The sequence below is a fragment of the Nicotiana tomentosiformis genome, chromosome 8 (genome assembly GCF_000390325.3).
Source record: "Nicotiana tomentosiformis chromosome 8, ASM39032v3, whole genome shotgun sequence".
Lineage (NCBI taxonomy): Eukaryota > Viridiplantae > Streptophyta > Magnoliopsida > Solanales > Solanaceae > Nicotiana > Nicotiana tomentosiformis.
The window spans coordinates 55881030-55901504 of record NC_090819.1 but is presented as its reverse complement, the minus strand read 5'-3'; the positions used below and the strand labels follow the sequence as shown (position 1 = coordinate 55901504).

The 20475-nt window shown below is 37.4% G+C and overlaps 2 protein-coding genes across 2 annotated transcripts; one reads left to right on the top strand and one right to left on the bottom strand.

Moving 5' to 3' along the window:
- Nucleotides 1-794: 794 nt before the first annotated feature.
- On the bottom strand, nucleotides 795-11001 carry LOC104091960 (ABC transporter B family member 2-like). The gene is made up of 12 exons (XM_009597411.4): nucleotides 10677-11001; nucleotides 10397-10451; nucleotides 10114-10289; nucleotides 7909-8109; nucleotides 7041-7300; nucleotides 5621-6161; nucleotides 4104-4483; nucleotides 3423-3862; nucleotides 2788-3029; nucleotides 2461-2708; nucleotides 1575-1987; nucleotides 795-1483 (listed from the first exon to the last, which is right to left on the bottom strand). The coding sequence occupies exons 1-12, from the start codon at nucleotides 10938-10940 to the stop codon at nucleotides 933-935; spliced, it is 3771 nt and encodes a 1256-aa protein (XP_009595706.1). The 5' UTR covers nucleotides 10941-11001; the 3' UTR covers nucleotides 795-932.
- A 5625-nt stretch (nucleotides 11002-16626) lies between these two features.
- Nucleotides 16627-19544, top strand: LOC138897497 (uncharacterized). Its single transcript, XM_070183471.1, has 4 exons — nucleotides 16627-17079; nucleotides 17177-18458; nucleotides 18829-19030; nucleotides 19100-19544. Exons 1-4 carry the CDS (start codon nucleotides 16627-16629, stop codon nucleotides 19542-19544), a joined length of 2382 nt encoding a protein of 793 aa, XP_070039572.1.
- The last annotated feature ends 931 nt before the right edge of the window (nucleotides 19545-20475 follow it).

The following is a 20475-nucleotide window of genomic DNA, read 5'->3' as shown; positions in this document are numbered from 1 at the left end:
ATGTATCACCCCGACTTTTTTATTATTCGGAGGTTCTTGGCTTGATGTCCCCCTCCACTTTTTGTATGCTCCCGGTTCTTTGATATACAGGGTTATTATTAAATAAATAAATAAATTTTAAAAAAAAAGTACCTAATTAATAACCTAGTTGTTGACTTGTTGTAGGCAAAGGTGGTTAACTTAACCATTTTGAGGTGTTAGGAGGACGATGATTTTTGTGTGTGATGGAATTGGGACTGAACTAGAAGTTCGTTTATGAAAGTTGGGTGTGGATTGAGGAAAGCCCATCAAGCAAATGCGCACCAAAATTGTACTAGTCCACTAATTATTCTTTTTTCAATGCATATGAACTATTTACAGTGCAACTATTCGAAAATGTTAATCAGAATTTATTTGGAAAAAAAAAACACAAACAAAGAAAAGAGAACGATGTGGTAATCTTTGCACTTCTGTAGTTTTACAATATTTTACAAGGAAGAAAAGCAGATTCATTTAACCCTATTTTCGAACCATTGGAGAATTTTTCCTTAATAAGTGCAAGTAACTTTTGATTTTAAAATTAAATTTGTTTTTTCCCTTCCCATACTCCATTTGTGGAATTATTGTAATTTTGTTTCTTTTTCTTGTTAATCAGAAAGTGGTTAACCGATTATACAGTTACGCCCTAAAGTTTTCAACATGATCCCCACCCTCAAACTAGTGAAATAAACATGGAGCCTTTAAGAACGGTAAAAATATTCCAGGGGAAGAACAGTTAAAAAATAGTCTTAACATCTGAATACTAAGGATCACAATAGCCAAAGAAGCTGAGCCATATATTATTTACGATAGATCAAACAGAAAAGAATGCAACTATATTAAACATGATGAGGTAAAGAATTGTACACATTGAGTTTCTGTATGAGAAAATATCTCCAAGTATGTTGGTTATGCTATTGCTGTAGATGTTGGTGTTGCTGTAAGTTGATTAGCTTATAGTAGGCTCCATCCTTGTTCTCTACGAGTGCAGAGTGAGTTCCTTGCTCCACTATTCTCCCATCTCGTAAAACAGATATCTGATCTGCATTTTTTATGGTGGATAATCGATGTGCCACAATGACGGTAGTCCTGTTTTTCATCAACCTGTCTAATGCTTGTTGAACTATACGCTCAGATTCCACGTCAAGAGCACTTGTAGCTTCATCTAACAGCAAGATTTCAGGGTTCTTTAGAACAGCTCGGGCAATGGCTACCCTTTGCTTCTGTCCGCCGGACAGTTGAACTCCTCGCTCCCCAACTTGAGTCGAGTAGCCATGGGGTAGTGCACTAATGAAATTATGTGCATTAGCAAGCTTAGCTGCTTGAATCACTTCTGCCTCAGATGCTCCCTCTTTTCCATAAAGGATGTTCTCATAGATTGATGTGGCAAAAAGTGCTGGTTCTTGTTGGACCAGGCCAATGAGCTTTCTTAGAGACTTGAGCTTCAGCTTCTTGATGTCTTTGCCTGTGTAAATTCACATCACCAATATGATTAAGTCAATCTTAGCTGAAAGTTGGAACGTTTCTAGTTCAAAACAATATAGGTATAAACTTACCATCAATGATCACTTTCCCTGATACTGGATCATAGAACCGTAAAATGAGAGACAGTACTGAGCTTTTACCAGAACCACTCTGCCCTACTATCGCCATACTCTTTCCTGCATGCACTCTCATATTGAAGTCTTTGAAAATGTGAACATCGGGTCTTGCAGGATAGCAGAACTCAACATCCTTAAACTCAATTGAGCCCTCAACCCTAGTTACCTCCTCTCCAGTGTCACTTAAAATTTCTGTCCTTCGATCAAGCACCTCAAATACTGATGCTACCATTTGGTTTCCTTTTATAAGATCTGGCGCCATTGCAAGGGTCTCTCCCATAGCCAGAGCGGTTACAATCAAAACCATAAACGATTTCATAACAGATTTGAAGCCGGCTATTTCCTTCCCCATCAAAACAGAACCATACCTATACAAAGTTTAGGAAGAATACGTGTTAAACTATTGTGAGCTCATCTTCATAAGGTAGGGATAAGGTCTGCGTATGCATTACCCTCCGCAGACCCCACTTATGGGATTACACTGGGTTTATTGTTGTTGTTGTTGTTGTTGTACATGTTAAACTACTGCGTGCTCGAGTGAAAACCATATTGGTACAAGGTTGTAAACTAAGTAAAATAAACAACTGTTATAATGTATGGGACTGGCTATCTACTTCACTAAACTAGTACTTTTTTCTCTTCTAGATGGTTTGTAAATATGTGAAAGAAGGTGATAAATTTATCCAGAGTCCCAAAATCGTCGCAGTATGTAATGGTGCAAGACTGCAAGTATGCAAAGCACTTCACTCTAAACTACAAGCTGCATTCCCACCCAAAGAAAACCCCAACAACCAAGTAACAAGATGAATAATTAAGATAAGTAAAAACTTGAGCAACATACCATAAGGCAAGGGCGTAAGAGGAGAAGATGAAAAACTGAGAGACTCCATAAAAGATACCGGCAATCTGACCCCTGCTAAATGACCGCTTTGCAGGTTCAACAAGTTCACGAGCATAGAGATCAGTTACCTTTTCCTCAGCGCAGAATGCTACAACAGTTCTGATGTTACTTACAGCCTCACCGGCAAACATATTTGCTCTAAGATAGGCTTTGCTCAAGTCACCACCAAAGCCTTGCATAAAGAATTTCTGCAAGAATAGCAATACCTATCAACAGAATGATATGAAAGATATAATGACACATGCTGATGAAGGGAAAAGATTGAACCTCACTGATGTGACCACTAACGATAAGTGGATACATAGCCATGACAACAAGGGTGAGCCTCCAATTCAAGATGAATGCAATGATGAAGGAAGTGACCACCAAACCTACATTCTGCAGGAGAATAGTAGAGCGATCAACCACTACAGTTCGCAATAGAGTAGCATCACTTTCCAATCGTGATGCAAGTGTAGAACTTGAGTTGTTCATCTCATCAAACCATCCTATCTCATTTCTTAGCATAGCTGCAACCAAATATAGAAAAATGTTAGGTACTTTTTATTTGAATAGAGGACAGACAAAAAGAAGGGCAGATACAAAGAAAGCAGATATCAACGCGAGGTTTCAACAAGATGTAGCAAAGCTATGATTCAAATTTATATGAAATCATTAATCAAGAAAAAATTCCTACATTTGGAAGTCATTTAAAGATATAAATTAAGCAACCTGTCGATTAAAGGAATGATACTAAAAAAACAGAGATGAGTGAATCATATTCTAAAATTAAATATGATGAATAATATCAACGCGATGAACCACAGTTTTACAACGCGACAAACTTATGCAATTGCAGGTCTACATATTTACACGAAAAGCAACATCTCATACAAGAAAAATATTGCTTATTATATGATTACCAGAGAACATCATTTCTCTCACGCGAAGTGTAAGACGCTCTCCTATGATTCCAAAGCAAGTATGTGCAATGGCGTGAACAACGACGGTTAATACTGCACCACCACAAAACAGGAAACAAATCCTCTTCACTTCATGGCGTGTTGTGTCCCAATCCATGTAGTAAGACACAAGGGCTTGTGACACTCCTAAGGCAAAGAGAGGCATCTGAGCTCCAGCAATAAATGCACAGATAGTTCCAATAACCCCATAATACCAGTCAGGACGAATCATGGAATACAATCTCCTTGCGGAAATATTTGGTGAGTAAACATCCTCTACACCATCAGCGCCAATACCGCTAACAGATTTTTCAGATCGAAAGCTAGCTCCACGACTACGTGTTGTTGTTCGGGATAACTCACGGGAATACCTTATGCTGCTTTCGCGTGAATACCTTATGCTGTAGAAAAAAGATCAAGCAAATTAACCATAAAAATGATTGAAAGATCAGGTCTCACAGCTTACAAGCAAGAACTACCACCTTTTATAATTTGTTTGAGCCTACATTAGCAGAACATTTTCAAGTATCACCAGAACAGTAGCAGTGTAGCACTAGTCGTCAAAAGTACGACAATGTAATGCAACAATAAAGAGGATATCATGATATTTGGATATAATGTATCAGCAGGTAAATCTTGTACCTAAGTGGTCGTCCCATGGTAGGCCCTTGAGAAGGATGGCGATGCAAAGAAGCTGCTTGTTGAAGTTGAACAAGTGATGCATAGGCACCATCTGGTTTCGAAATAAGCTCCTCATGACTTCCAGTTTCTACTATCTTGCCACTGTTTACAACAGCTATAATATCAGCATTTCTAATGGTAGAAAGGCGATGAGCAACAATTACAGTTGTTCTTCCCACCATCACACGATCAAGAGCATTTTGTACACTTTTTTCGGACTCAGCATCAAGTGCACTCGTAGCTTCATCTAATAGAAGAATTGATGGATTCTTCACTATAGCACGAGAAATAGCAATTCTTTGCTTCTGCCCCCCAGATAACTGAACCCCCCTTTCGCCAACCTGTAAATGACACAGCCTCAGATATCTATTATGTTTTATTAAAGATAACAGTCAGTCAGTCTTATGAGGCCTTTCTTGAATATTTGCTGTGAAAAAGAGAAGACAGAAAAACTCTAGTTGAAATTTTTTTCCTTAAGTAGGAGTTTTGAGCTAAGAAAGTTTCTTAATCCTTGGGATTCTTAATTATGTCATAATCAATAAGAATACTCTGCACAATTTTTTAAATATCCTTTTCGTTGACATATTTGATAGGAATATACAAAATATTTTCAATAATTCTCGACTTTCAAGACAAACATTCCAACTCGAGACAGTGAAGTGACTTGAGTTTGTTCTTTTTTAGAAAGCAGGTGATACTAATAAACCAATAGAATAGTTAATAATTGCCTAAATAGTGCCTCCGAATACTGAACACTTAACGAAAAGAAAAGCAGCACCAGAATTCTTCTCCCAAAATGCCGCTTGTAATGCATTGCGAAAGAAAGTCCTTGTAATACGCAGGAAAAAGAATCTATTCTCAGCTATTGGAAAGAGGTATAGTGCCAGAAATCTCCAAAAGACCATTTAGCTTGTTTGTTGGCTGAGAGTAGCCAAAATAGTTACAAAGACAATGAGAAGAAATCCAATTTTTAGAGGAAGAACTCAATATCCAAACAATAGTACCATGAATACAACAATGAAGGAAAAGACATTTTTGGAACAATAACCGGAAATTCAATCAACCTATACTTCTTGGCCATAGACGCAGTCAAAACACCCAAGTTAGTTGGATGTGCCGATCCCACATCCACATCCGAATTGTGTCGGATCGACATGGGTTTGGCAAGGATTTTGAAGGATCTGAGCAGCATAGACTCATATCTCAACACTCAAACTCTGGTACAGTGAGAAGAAAAAAGAAAAAGTTTTGGGAAGTTTTGCTTGTAAAGACGCAGAAAGTTTTGCGAAGGTTTTGTGCTGTAGTTGCTATTTGCTATTAGACAGCCACACAAACACTGAAATTAGCTATGTGAGAACATTTAAGGCACAATCATAAGCAAGTACTTATTAAGTAATAAATAAATAAATAGAAGCACCCATTTTATTCTCTTTGCTATAGTGTGACATCACCTAGTGCATGTAAAGGACAGAATGTACCTGAGTTTCGAACCTATCCGGGAGGTTGTTGATGAAAGTCATTGCTTCTGAAAGTTTGGCCGCACGTGCAATATCTTCTAGGCTAGCATCACCTTTTCCGTAGAGAATGTTCTCTCTAATGGTTGTAGCGAAAAGGGCGGGTTCTTGATTTACCAGCCCTATTTGCTGTCTCATCCACTTCAAGTCCAGGTGCCTAATATCAGTTCCATCCAATAGTATATGTCCCGAGAGTGGTTCATAGAAGCGTTCAATCAAAGATATAACTGTACTTTTCCCTGATCCACTTCCTCCCACAAGAGCTACAATCTTCCCTGATGGAATATCAAGAGAGAATTTGTCAAAGATTGCCACATCGGGACGAGATGGATAGCTAAAACATACATCTCTAAATTGGATGTGCCCATCTACTTTGCTCAGCTGCTGACCACTCTTGGAGCTGGTTTTACTGACAGTATCTCGTTCAATCATCTCAAAAATAGGATAGGCAGCTGACTTAGCCCTGAGGAATGCTGTAATATCTGGCGCTGCCTGCCCCAGTGACCTGAGAAGCAGTTAAAGCTTAATTGAAGCCATTATTCCTCATAAACACTACAAAAGCTGGGCAGCTAGTGGAGCACCTACTTTATGACGATTAAAAGTCTGAAATCAAGATAAATGCACTGGAAAACTTTCCAAGCGGCATAGACACAAAAAGACCTCTATAAACTACGGAAGAAGTTTGACCAAGTATAGAAGTAACAAGTGACTAGATCATTAAGGATGAGACACCATGTCAGAGGCATCTGTTTTCTCACTGAGTTTTTGTTAGAGCATTGCCTATAAAGGGTAACCTTGCGAATTGCTCCAAATTTTCAAACGTCAAAAGGGTAAATGGACGTATATCTATCCTGTAACCAATAGAGATATCTTGAACAAACAAACTTCTTTAAACACAAATCAGGTTATTGAGATTCTCGCATTACAAGACAGCAAAACTATGCTGTTTCAATTCAGTGCAAATGGTTGAGCCTAACACAATAACCTGCCTTATCAGCAAGCCACAACTAATCTGATATCTTCTGTTGAATGCAGAAAAGTTTAGCTTGGGATTCGAAAACTACACTTGGTGTTCTTCACATCCAACAACTACAAAAGTTTGAAGCTATAGTACAAAGATCAATTTTTTCAACATACAAGCAGTATAAATTAGCATTGCTTTAACACGACAGCTCAATCTATCAAGAATGGCTACACTGGCATGAAAGAGATTAGTCGTTATATATCATATGTAAGTAGTGATGAGATTCAGAGAAGCACCGTACTCTCAAGAAAAGAGGGCACTAGTCTCTGTTAATACTTGTAATAGTTTAGTTGTTTAAGATTATGTTGTGGAAGCATTTCGAAATTAAGTATGAAAAGGCATGAAAAGCAAAGAACTTACAGGCCAGCAATGACAACATTGAGCATGGTGGTGAAAGAATCTCCTCCATTTGCAATATTCTTGTGCACGATAATGCTAGTGAACCACACAAGCAATGACCAAGAAAGGAAAAGGACACAATGCAAGGTGCCCAAACCCATGCCCTTTGCCAATCCAGCTTTCTTTCCATACTTATAAGTGTTCAACAAGGCACCTTTATACGATTTAACGGCCTTCTCTTCTCCAGTAAATGCTTGCACTGTTCTAACATTAGCTACAACCTGATAATTGCAAACGATCACTAACAACAATCAGGGGGGATTTAAAAAGTGGAATTGAGGTACTACTTATATGAGTACGAGTAAAGTATGATCATTTCTTAAATAAATTACTCTACCGTCCTAATTTATATGACACTCTTTTCATTTTGGAACGTCCAAAAGTTTGACACCACCAATTTCTGTACAACTTTCAAAAATTCAAATTCATTGAATTATTAAAATTTTAAACTGTATGTGATATTTTCTCCACCTAACTAACTCCTCAACCAGCTGAGAATTGCTTTTCTTGAGCCGAGAGTCTATTGAGAACAACCCCTCTAGCTCCACAAGGTAGGAGTAACGTTTGTGTACACACTATCCTCACCAGACCCAATATTGTGGGAATACACTGAGCTGGGTATGTTATTGTTGTTTAGCTAACTCCTCAACCATTATTTTAATATTTTTCTTCCACAATCACTAATATATAATTTAAGTCAATTCTACCATCTTAAAACATATGTCCAGTAATATACCATCATAAATACAGGGCAGCTTGGAGTACATATTGACATTATCAGTTTGACATGCTAAGCGAAAGACTTTTGTCAGACAGTTGGAGTGCATACCTCTTCAGCAATTTCTCCAGCTTTAATATAGGATTTGCGAACTCGGGCGATGAGACCAGTAGCTATGTAGGCATAAATACCACCGGCGAGAGCGATCAAAGGCACAATTGAAAGAGTCACCAAGCTAATTTGCCATACCCTTATGAATCCAATTGTAAAACCAGCAAAGAAACGGCTGACATAGTGCATGAAATTTCCCACCTGCACTGACAGCACCGCCACTCATATCCACAATGCTCATTAAAATGCTTGTATTCACAGTTAATTTTCACAATGTTAAGTGCCCAATGCTCATCAATGAACTGTAGAACATTAAAGTAAACAAATTCGTTTTTCTTGTTTTGAGCAATTTGAGTACTATACAAACTCTTAACCAGATTTAGTTTTTTATTTACAATCTCTCATGTCACACGTCTCAACCTTACCATAAACAAAAGTTTGATATTTAAGTTGAGAAAAATAAAAAGACGAGCCTAATATCTGTCAAATTTACACTTTAATTCCATATTTAGACCCTATTTGGCCAAGTTTCTACGAAGTCAAAATTATTATTTTTTTTTGAAAATTTAAGGTATTTTGCCAAGATAGATAAGTGTTTAAAAAGTATCACCAGAACTAATTTTTATTACTTTTGAGAAAAAGCTACAAATTCTAGTTTCTTTAAAAAGGCACAAACAGAAAATTAATTTTTTCAAGATAAAAATATGTTTACCAAAAATTTATATTTTTCAAATTATCCTGGTTAATTTAACTTTTCTTTTCTTTTTTTTTCTACCATCCATTTTTTTGTCTTATTATCATTTTTTATTCTTCTTTGAAATAGTCTCTACTATAAATAGATCTCTTCTTTTATATAGAATTTATGGAGTTGATTTTCAATTTATATTGAACGATGCACATTGATATGTTTGAATCATCATGTATACAATAAGTAATGTAATATTGCCAATATTATTTAACTATATTTATAGTGATTAAAATCTTTAATATATATTTTTATTTTATATTTTACAAATTCCACTCTCTATAACAAATAATACTAATTATAAATTGAATATTTATTGTCCTTTTGCGAAATTTGATACTCAAAAGTATTTTGAAAAGATTGGTAAAACACAATTTGCTTATCAAATATTGCAAAAAAACACTTCTAAAATAAATTGGCCAAACACAAACTATTATTCTCCAAAAGTATTTTTTTCAAAATGTATTTTTGAACAAAAGTATTTCTCAAAATATGCAGTTTACAAATTACCAAGCAACTCCTAATTGGACAGGGAGGGCATTTTAGTTAAAAATCATCCTACTTTAGTTTCAATTTATTATTTAATCACAGTAAATTAATGTGATTTGACGAAAACAATAAATATGAATATTTTCTTAGATATGAATAAGAAAATGGAAAAGACATAATCCCTCATATTATTTTCCTTTACCATTTTTTTCTATTATTCTTACCTTTTGACTTTAAGAAGAAGAATTTCTCACTGACTATATGGTTTGGATTTCTAATACAAAATATTGGAGTATGTAAATTAACTAACCATTGGTTGTGATTCAAACAGAGATCCATTTGTTTAATAAAGTAAATGGTGCGGATACATCTATAGCAAGTATGGGGAACTAATACTTACTAATATGACCAACATGAGTCACATGGAGTTCTTTTTCTATTACATTAATTATTGTTCTTCGAGCATCGATGAGTATCACATTCAATTTGAGAAACATTCCAAAGTAGTAGTTTTAAAATAAAAGAAGAATAAATTTTAATCACATTCTACTTGGAAATCCAGCTGGTCAACAGAGAAAGAACATAAAATTATTACTGGTCCGTAACTTCAAAATTTAATATTGATTTATAAAAATAGAAACAAATTCAAAAACTAATTAATGCCACCAAATTGCATTTACTCTTTTTCCAGATCAGCTACAGGAGAGTTAAAGCCTTTCCCTACTTTTAAGACCTATGTCCCAACTTTTCCTTACATATAATGAATAACATGATGTAATCTGAAGCTCCCAACTACTAACTAACTATAGAAATTCTTTTATTTATTTATTTTCCTTTCTCTATAGTATTCTTTTCATAAATTCCCAAAAAGGGATTTTTGAAAACATAATTTTACAGTGAATGAGTCGAGAAACAAAAAATGAGACCAGAATTGAATATTGAAATTTGAAAATGATGGGAAATGGAAGTACCTTCTCAGAAATAGCATCTTGAACAATAATAATATCACTGGTAATTGCAGAAATTACTTCTCCAGTGGAAGCTTCAGTGTCAAAAAGACTTATATCTTGATTTAAGATGGACTTCAAATATGCCATTCTCATCTTTGCTGCTTGCCTTTCTCCACTGTGCATCCAACAAGCCACCTCTTTTTTTACAAGAAACAAGAACAAATATTTAGGAATATAAATGACATAAGTAGGAGAAGAATTTAGATGTCCTTATGTAAAAATGAAAACAAAAAGTTGATCAAACCTATCCATGATGAAAATAGTACCACCACACTTAGGTACACAAAATCCAATGCGTACTGCAAAACAACAATCCAAAAAGAACATAATTAAGTTCCTCCCAGAATAATGATAAATAAATAAAAAGGAAAACATAAACCATTAACTATTCGGATTTAATGTATAGAAATTAAGCTCTAATTTAACTTTTGAGTACCTATATAAGTAAGAGTTTTAATTATTTTCATAAATTATCTCTAGCATTTTCTTCATAGAAAATAGAGTAATGTTAAAATTATGCATACCTTGGCAACTTTGTGAGAAGTTTCAGCAGGAAAAAGATAAGCGAGACCAATAATATTTATCAACTTCCCAAAGAAAATGAAGAAAACAGGAACAGAAGCACCATGTACACAAGCACCAATGGATCCAAAAAACATCAAGAAGTAGTCATAGACATCAGCAAAAGAAAACAGCTTCAACAATGAAACTTTTCCAGGCTTTTTGCTCTCTTCTTCTTTTTGCTTCACACCACCCTCCACAGATAATTCATGACCTTGCTGCCTCATTTTTTCTTTTAATTATGAGCAATAAAGCCACAAAAGGTTTCCTTCTTATAAAAAAAAAGTAGTGAAACAGTAGAAGGGGGGGGGGGGGGGGAGAGAAAGATGAGGTAATAATTAGGTTGGTTAAGGTAATATAGAGAGATAGACAAGGCAAAGGAATGAGCAAAGACGGTAGTATGTTGCAAAAAACTATACAACTACCACCACCATAGTTTCCGAAAACCTCAATCTCTATTCTATTATTTTTACAGACACTAATTTAATTTAATTTATTAATTTAACTTTTATATATACCTTGACAGCCTGACAGTCTAAAGAATAAAGAATTTTTTATCGTTGTTGTTTAACTTGTTGTGCTAGGTTATTTTTTAATTTATTAAATTTATTTTTCATGAATAATTATTTGTAATTACTTTTTAAATGACTTAATAATATAAATATTATTTTATGTATTGAAGTTAACTCTAAGACTCCTTGGTATGAGTATATACCGGACTTGACATACAGTTAAATCACTTTTACAAAAGTTTAAATTGAAAAGAAATTAAATTGGGGCTTTTGTCTCAAGAATTTTGCCGCAGGAATTGAAGTTTCATCCCCTCCCTCTATCTACTTATCTGGAAGCATTAAACACCACCTCTTGAAACTTACTGTTTTAGTTGGCACAATAATAGTACGTAGTAGATACTTTAGGCTGGTTTAGAAAATACGATAAGTGTCCGTAATAGCTAACCAAACGGTCATTTAAACAGCTAAATTTATACTGCGGAGAAAATTTTCCATAATTATTTATCGTTCTGACAAATTAATCCATTTTATTTAGAAATATTTGACGTTTTAAAAAAACAAGAAACATTTATTAAGTGCTTTTTTTGCACTTCATCTTATGCTCCAATGATAGGGTGTTAATTAAGTAAAATATTTAAACCATTCACTACTAAGAAACTGTCAAAAAGCGTATAGAAAAACCGACTGAAATCGGTCGGAATCGAACAAAAACCGACCGATTTCCGACCGTTTTTGATTCGTCGAAAAAATAATGGTCGCTAACGGATATCGACCGCAGACGGTCGATATTTCCGACCGAAGTCGGTCGGTAATTTTCAACGCACTTTAACCAAATAATCTGATACAAAATAAACTTACCGACCGAATTCGGTCGGTATTCTTGAAAATAATTTTTAATTATTTTTAAAATTAGCGACCGACTTCGGTCGGAATTTTAATTATTTATTTTTTTTAATATTATTCAATTCTGACCGAAATCGATCGGTATTATTAAAATATTTAAATTTTAAAATAAAAAATTATGACCGAAGTCGGTCGGTATTATTAAATATTTAAAATCAAAAATTCCAACAGAAGTCGGTCGGTAAATTTAAATTTTTGGGAAATCAATTGAACATTTCCGACCGACTTCGGTCGGTAGGCGGTCGGTTTTTTGGGTAAGTTTTATTGTTGCACCACCTGCCAACAACCAGTCACCTATAATGGCAGCATTACATTGCTGTCATTCAACCAACAATAACAACAACAACAACAACAACAACAACAACAACAACAATATCAACTATCAAAACTATATTAACAAAACATCATCTCCACCTCCATTAAACTATATTAACAAAATATCATACCCAACAACCAAATATTTTATAAGTTAAAAGTTCAAACATCATTCAATGAGTGTTTTGTACTACATCATCTCCATCTCCACTACTAGAACCTTCATCGTCGGCATAGTTCGAAGGATCATGACAAGAAGGATTAACATCTGGGGAAGGCTCACGAGACCGGGGAATGGGGAAAGCACCACTAGCAAGAAGATTGACCAGCTGATCTTGAAGGACATTAAATTGTTGGTCCCTCTTTTCTAGCTGAACTTGAAGGGTATCAAATTACTTATCTCTCTTTTGTTCTCTTCAAGCCCTGCTATCAGCTTTGCGATTTTCTTCTCCTGGGGGGAATGGGTGGGATTTGGGCGAAATCGACTTAGGGTTGAAGAGGGTGGAGGAGAGAATGAGAGATAGAGAAAATTGAAAAATGGGGAAGAAAGCCCGTTGGTGGGCTCTAATTTGCAGATTTTCGACCGACTTCGGTCGGTACATTTAAGTGAAATATTGACCGTTTGACCAACTTACCGACCAAATTCGGTTGGAAATCTATTTTTTATTTTTTTATTAAAATAACCGACCGAAGTCGGTTAGTATTTAGTGAAATAGTCAAAATTAATTTTAATTAAGATATAGTTGTAGGCATATAAATTTTATTAAAATTAAATCTATAAAATAATTTGGACTATATTTTAAATTCAAGATATTAGTTCAAATAAATATTTTGGGCTAATATAATTGGATTAATTATATAAATCCAATTTAATTGGGCTACAAATGATGAGCTCACTTCGTTAGGCCCAAGATGTCTTCTTCCTAGAGGCCCAGTTTAGTGCCACACGTGAAATGATGTGGCACGTCAAGTCACATGGAAGAGCCAATAAGATCATGCCACGTGTCAAAATGAGAAGGCATGCCAAGTCACATTAAAAGGCCAATGAAATCACGCCACATGTGCAAGTGAGATGTTCTGGCCAATCAAATGCGGCATTGTCACACTTCAATTTGATTGGTCGGAAAGAGTTTGTTCTTACCACAACTCTTCCCTCCCACAACTAAATAAGAGGTCTTCATAACTCAGAAAAGGACCAGAAGTTATAATAAGAAGTAAGAAAGAGCTCGTGGATCAAACGCTACAAATTCCTCCACAAGTTCAAGTTCAAGTTCAAGAAATCAAGTTCAAGTTCAAGAAATCAAGTTCAAGCTCAAGAACGAAGAACAAATCAAGTTCAAGCTCATGAACGAAGAACAAATCAAGTTCAAGCTCAAGAATGAAGAACAAATCAAGATTTAAGGAGTACGAGTTCAAATCAAAGTTCGTGCTAGTTGAATTCAAGACCATCGTTCGTGGCAACAACTACATATTCAAGATCAAGCTCAAAGGCCTTTGGATTTATTTACTATTGGAAAGAAGAATCAGAGGATTCATAGAGATTGTACACTCATATTATTTGAAATCAAATACTATGATTGTTGTAATATTTTCGGTCTTGATTTTATTTTCTCGATGTAATTTATTGTCTACAAATTCTGGCACGCCCAATGGGACAATCTCTACCTCTCATCTCTACTTTTCAATCACAAAAGTTCAAGAACATTGAAATGGCTTCAAAGAAAATCAACTCCAGTTCAATTTTCACCAAGGCTACTCATTCTAGGTTCTATGCTGATGTGGAAAGCATCCTCGATGTTACCTTTGGAAGCTTTGGACCAGTTACGAGGAGCAAAGCAAGCTCGTTAAGATAACAAGCACCCCAAGTGCCATCCGCATCAACCCCTGTTTTCGGATCTTCATCCTCAAAAGGAGCAAGATCTTCCACAAACGCACCCGAAGGAGGAAGCGATGTTGCTGAAAAGATCAAGAAAACTCTTGCTCTGCTTGACCTCTCCGGATCCAAGAACTCTACTGTGAAGGAAGATGATGATGCTTCAAGTGATGGATCATCTCCACTTACACCGCATAGAGTGAGCCATCAAGGATCAATCTTTGTGACAATCCATGATACTCTCCATCGTCCACAACAATCATGCAAGCCATGGTGACAAACACTTCATCTATGGAGGAGCAGTTGGCAAACTTGACGGAAGCAATCACTGGCTTGACCAAGTGAATGCAAAATCAAGATGCTAGAATTGACAAGTTAATAGACAGGGTGGGAATCTTGATGGAAGAAGAATCCACCCATGTACTTGGCAAGCTCCTAGAGGTTCCAGAGAGTAATTCTCCCCCAAGACAAGTAGCATCCGCTAAGGCTATCCCTGTCTCATCTGAAGGGATGATTCCAATCGATCAACTGAAGGAGTTCATTGAAGGAACTATTAAAAGAAAGTACGAAGTTGTTACCAAGTCCTCTCTTACATACGAAAAGCCATATACTGCGAGGATCGATATGTTGAAGATGCCTGCTGGCTATCAACCTCCAAAGTTTCAACAGTTTGATGGAAAAGGCAACCCAAATCAACATGTGGCACACTTCGTTGAGACATGCAACGATGCTGGGATTTATGGAGATTACCTCGTCAAGTAGTTTGTCCGCTCATTAAAAGGAAATATTTTTGATTGGTACACAGACCTCAAGGCTGGATATGTTGATAACTGGGATCAACTAGAGCAAGAGTTCCTCAATCGCTTTTATAGCACAAGGCGCACTGTGAGCATGGTGGAACTTACAAATACTTGTCAACGGAAGGGCGAACCAGTTATCGACTTTATCAATCGTTGGAGAAATGCAAGCCTCAACTGCAAACACAGACTTAGTAAAGCTTCTGGCATAGAAATGTGCATCCAATGCATGCATTGGGGACTGCGCTACATCTTGCAAGGTATCAAGCCTAGCAGATTTGAAGAACTTGCAACTCGTGCCCATGACATGGAATTGAGTATGGCCTCCGCTGGAAATGAAAGGTTGCCCATCTATGAGCCTCGCAAAGGGAACGACAAGCAAGAAGTTAGGAAATGGAGCAAGTTTGTACCTAAGTCTGAAAACAAAGAAGCTATGAATGTCAACACATTACTTGTGAATTTCACAACAAAGGTGAGCAAGAAGTAGAGTACGAAATCCACTTCTTTTCAAGATAAACCAAGTTGGAAGTTGACTCTAAAAGAAATGCAAGAGAAGGAGTACCCATTTCTGGATTCTGATGTGCCAGCAATTTTTGAAGAACTCCTCGAGTTAAATCTCATTAAGCTTCCGGAGATGAAGCGACCAAATAAAGCTGGAAAAACGAATGACCCAAATTACTGCAAATACCATCGACTTGTGAGTCACCCTCTAGAGAAGTGCTTTGTATTCAAAGACAAAGTTATGGACTTGGCTCGTAAAAAGAAGTTCGTGCTTGAAGATGAGAAAGCAAGCGCAAACCAAGTCTCTATCACCTTTAGCTCATTCAGCCCAGATGAATTATGTAGTTTTAGAGAAAATAAAAATGAAGAATCACTGGAGAACAACAAAGTTGAAGTTGATCAACCTGATGATGATAAAGGTTGAACGTTGGTGACTCATCATAGGCACCACAAAAGGAGCCCATGTAAAGAATTGATTGAACAACCAACAAGGAAAATGATGGTAAAAAGACCAAGGAAACAGAGTCCAGTTAGGCGTTTGAAGAAAGCAAAAGTGGAGGTACACCACCCTCAAAAGCCAAGACATCCAGTGACCTTGGAGGAGTTCCTACCAAGTTGGTTTCGCACAAAGATTTCCTATGTGGGTATTGATGCCTCTTGTTGCCATGCTGACAAAGGGGAAGAAAAGAATGATGACCTACCATTGACACCATTTTCGGAAAAGGTCATCGAGTCCATTCCTCAAGAAGTTAATGCTTTGTGAGGGAAAAGTTATGTTCACAAATGACGATCTTCTACTAGGTGACACTCCTCGTAATCGGCCATTGTACCTGGTCGGCTATATGCGCGATGAAAGGGTAAATCGAATTTTGGTTGATGGAGGTTCCTCAGTGAACATCTTGCCAATTCGGATTGTGAAAGAACTTGGTATTCTTATGAACGAACTTTCGGAAAGTCATGTCATGATTCAAGGATTCAACCTAGGGGGCAAAGAGCCATAGGTGCTATCAGGATGGGAATCACCATTGAAGATATGCAATCAAGTGCATGGCTGCATATGATTGATGCAAAGACTTCATACAACGTCTTGCTTGGAAGGCCTTGGATAAATGAGAATAAAGTGGTTCTATCTACCTATCATCAATGTTTGAAGTACTATGAGGGAGAAGTCAAGAAGAAGATGGTTGTTGATGACGAGCCATTCACCGAGGCTGAATCACATTTCGCTGATGCAAAGTTCTACTTGAAGAACCGAATTGTGAAGGAGCTAAAAGCTGATAATGTCATGAAAAGCAAGAATGACGAGCCCATGACTAAAAGAGCTGAGGTGACTACTGGTAAAGCCAAAGTTGTTACTGAAGAGGTGCAACCTAACTCGAATAAATCTTATAGAGGGGATATTGTGTCTTATGGCAAGAAAGTAACTCATGTGCTCCAATATGTCCCTAAAAGGAAGAAAGATGAGGTGAATCATCTAATCTCCAAACTAACATGCTAAAGGAGTTAACTCTTCCGGTAAAACGAATTAAGGCAGTAAAGTTGTCCTCAAAGCCACTTGCAAGGTTTGTGGCCCAAAATCGTTGCTGAATGTGGCACTTCCTACAGAGCGAACAGATGAAGGTTTTGAACCTAACACTTACAGGCTTTTTGCAAATGCTGGATACAATCCCAATGAGCCGTCAAAGTTAGGGAAGCTCCTATCAGAAGCTACAATGAGGCAACCATGTGAAGGTTTGGGATACAAACAACCGTTACCGGTGTGCATCTCCATAAGAAGGGTGAGTAGCAATTATATAACCGTAGAAGATGAATCTGCCACTTCTAACAAGCCTTCAATCTTTGATCGACTTGGAAAATCAACTGCAAGGACTTCCGTATTTGAGAGATTGGGTCCATTGAAGAAAGGGAATAAGTTCCAGAGAAATTATCGAAATACAAGAACACCTGCTTCACCCAAAATTCAGAAGATCTCTAAGGATTTCCAAAGTCTGGTTCCTTCTAGAATGAGGCGACAAACAAAATTCATGGTTTCGTGTGATGAGGTACTAAAGGTGAAGCCATACACTGTGGTCTACACTAAAGAATGTGATGAAGACAAAGAAAGTATGGGTTCTTCGTATCATGTCACTGCACAAGGTGAGCACGGTGTTTCATATCTAATGGAGGATGATGAGAAATTGGAGGATGTTTCACTGTGTTATCACATATCCTTCAATGATGGGGACCCTCAAGAAGATAAAGATGCGAAAGATGCTCCCCCAGAACTTGAAGAAGGGGTGAAGGCAACGATTGATGCCTTAAAAGAAGTTAACCTTGGCACAAATGAAGAACCAAGGCCCACATACCTAAGTGCTTTACTAGCAATCGATGATGAAAACACTTATATCAAGTTACTCAAGGAGTTCAAGGATGTCTTTGCTTGGAGTTACAAAGACATGCCTGGCTTGGACCTTAAAGTAGCAGTTCATCACCTTGCAGTCAAGAATGGTGCTCGCCCTGTTAAGCAAGCCCAAAGGCAATTTAGGCGGGACTTGGTTCCCTTGATTGAAAGTAAAGTTAACAAACTCATTAAAGCTGGCTTTATTCGCGAAGTCAAATACCCAACATGGGTCTCAAGTATTGTCCATGTAAGGAAGAAGAATGGCCAGATTTGGGTGTGTGTTGACTTCAGAGATCTCAACAATGCGTGTCCCAAAGATGAATTCCCGCTTCCTATTCTAGAGCTGATGATCGATACTACTACTGGGTGCGAGGCAATGTCATTTATAGACGGTTCATCGGGCTATAACCAAATTCGAATGGCGCCAAAAGATGAAGAGCTTACTGCATTCTGTACCCCCAAGGGTATTTATTGCTACAAGGTAATGCATTTTGGCTTGAAGAACGCTGGTGCTACTTACCAAAGGGCTATGCAGAATATTTTTGATGATCTTCTCCACAAGAATGTCGAATGTTATGTTGACGACTTGGTGGTAAAATCAAGAGAGAAGAGCGACCACTTGAAAGACTTGAGAATGGTGTTTGAGTTTCTCCGAAGGTACCAACTTAGGATGAATCCATTGAAATGTGCCTTTGGAGTTACTTCTGGAAATTTCATTGGTTTCATTGTCCGGCATCGAGGGATCGAAATTGATCAAGCCAAAGTGGAGGCCATTTTGAAGATGCCTAAGCCTCACGATATTCATGAATTGAAAAAATCTGCATGGAAAGCTAGCATACCTTAGGAGATTCATCTCAAACCTAGCTGGGAGGTGCCAACTATTCAGTCGCCTCATGAAGAAAGGCATTCCTTTTAAGTGGGACCAAGCTTGTAGCAATGCCGTTGAAAGCATCAAAACTGACTTGATGAAGCCTCCGATTTTGGCAGCCCCTATACCTGGAAAGCCATTGATACTATATATTTCAGCACAAGAAAGGTTTGTTGGAGCGCTGTTGGCCCAAGAAAATAGTGAAGGGAAAGAAAACTCCCTTTAATACTTGAGCAGGATGATGACACCAAATGAGCTAAATTATTCACCAATCGAAAAGTTATGTTTGGCACTAGTCTTCTCAATCCAAAAGTTAAAGCACTACTTTCAAGCTCATGTCGTTCGTCTTATTTCTAGAGCAAATCCCATCAAGTTTGTGATGTCAAAACCTGTCCTTAGTGATCGACTAGCAAGGTGGTATCTCCAGTTTCAACGATTTGAAGTTTTGTACATCCCTAAAAAGGCTGTAAAAGGACAACTATTGGCAAACTTCTTGGCAGATCATCCGATACCTGATAACTGGGAGCTAACTGATGAACTACTTGATGAGGACGCAATGGTCGTTGAAGTTCAACCTCCATGGAAGATGTACTTTGATGGTGCTGTGCATCACGGAGGAGCTGGTGCTGGCATAGTATTTGTAACTTCTCAAGGGAAGTTCTGCCCTACTCTTTTACGTTGACACAACTTTGTTCCAACAATGTTGCTGAGTATCAAGCATTAATACTTGGGCTTGAAATGGCTGTTGATATGAAGCAGTTGCAATTGCAAGTCTTTAGTGACTCCCAATTAGTGGTCAATCAGCTTTTAGGTAGTTACGAGGTCAAGAAACCTGAACTATGCCCTTATCATAATTATGCTAAGAAATTGATGGGATGGATTAGTGATGTGATTATTCGACATGTGCCTAGGAAAGAAAACAAGAAGGCCGATGCTTTAGCTGCCCTAGCTTTATCGCTAACCATGCCTAATCAAGTGCAAGTTACTATCTGCCAAAATGGGTAGTACCACCGCCAAATGAGGGTGAAAATGAAGAAAATGATCTCGAGCATCTTGTGGCCATTTCTGAAGATGAGAAGAAAGAATGGAGACAACCCATCATCGACTACTTAAGCTATGGAATACTTCCAGAAAATCCGAGGAGAAGGACTGAAATTCGTCGTCGTGCACCTCGCTTCCTCTACTACAAATATACTCTATACAGAAGGTCATTCGAGGGAGTACTCTTGCGATGCTTAGGGGTAGATGAAGCACTCCAAGCTTTGCAAGAAGCACATTATGGGGTATGTGGGTCACACCAGTCTGGACCAAAACTCCACTTTCATATAAAAAGGATGGGATATTATTGGCCAATGATGGTAAAAGATTGCTTGGACTAAGCTCGGGGATGCAAAGCTTGCCAATTCCATGCAAATTTTATTCATCAGCCTCCTGAAGTGTTGCACCCGACTGTTGCATCCTGGCCGTTTGACGCTTGGGGATTAGATGTTGTTGGACCATTGCCAAAATCCTCTGGTGGACACCTATACATCTTGGATGCAACTGACTACTTCTCAAAATGGGCTGAAGTTGTGGCTCTTAAGGTAGTAAAGAAGGAAAATGTTGCAAGTTTC

What these genes read in the sequence shown, in the direction of transcription:
- LOC104091960 (XM_009597411.4), bottom strand. Translation starts at nt 10,940, where the DNA reads ATGAGGCAGCAAGGTCATGAATTATCTGTGGAGGGTGGTGTGAAGCAA. An exon ending in CTGGAGAAATTGCTGAAGAG is followed by an intron (nt 7,301 to 7,908) that starts GTATGCACTCCA and finishes TGCAATTATCAG; the next exon opens with GTTGTAGCTAATGTTAGAAC. An exon ending in TTAGTGGTCACATCAGTGAG is followed by an intron (nt 2,709 to 2,787) that starts GTTCAATCTTTT and finishes CTATTCTTGCAG; the next exon opens with AAATTCTTTATGCAAGGCTT.
- LOC138897497 (XM_070183471.1), top strand. Translation starts at nt 16,627, where the DNA reads ATGGGAATCACCATTGAAGATATGCAATCAAGTGCATGGCTGCATATG. An exon ending in CTAAAAGGAAGAAAGATGAG is followed by an intron (nt 17,080 to 17,176) that starts GTGAATCATCTA and finishes GCCACTTGCAAG; the next exon opens with GTTTGTGGCCCAAAATCGTT. An exon ending in TATATTTCAGCACAAGAAAG is followed by an intron (nt 19,031 to 19,099) that starts GTTTGTTGGAGC and finishes ATACTTGAGCAG; the next exon opens with GATGATGACACCAAATGAGC.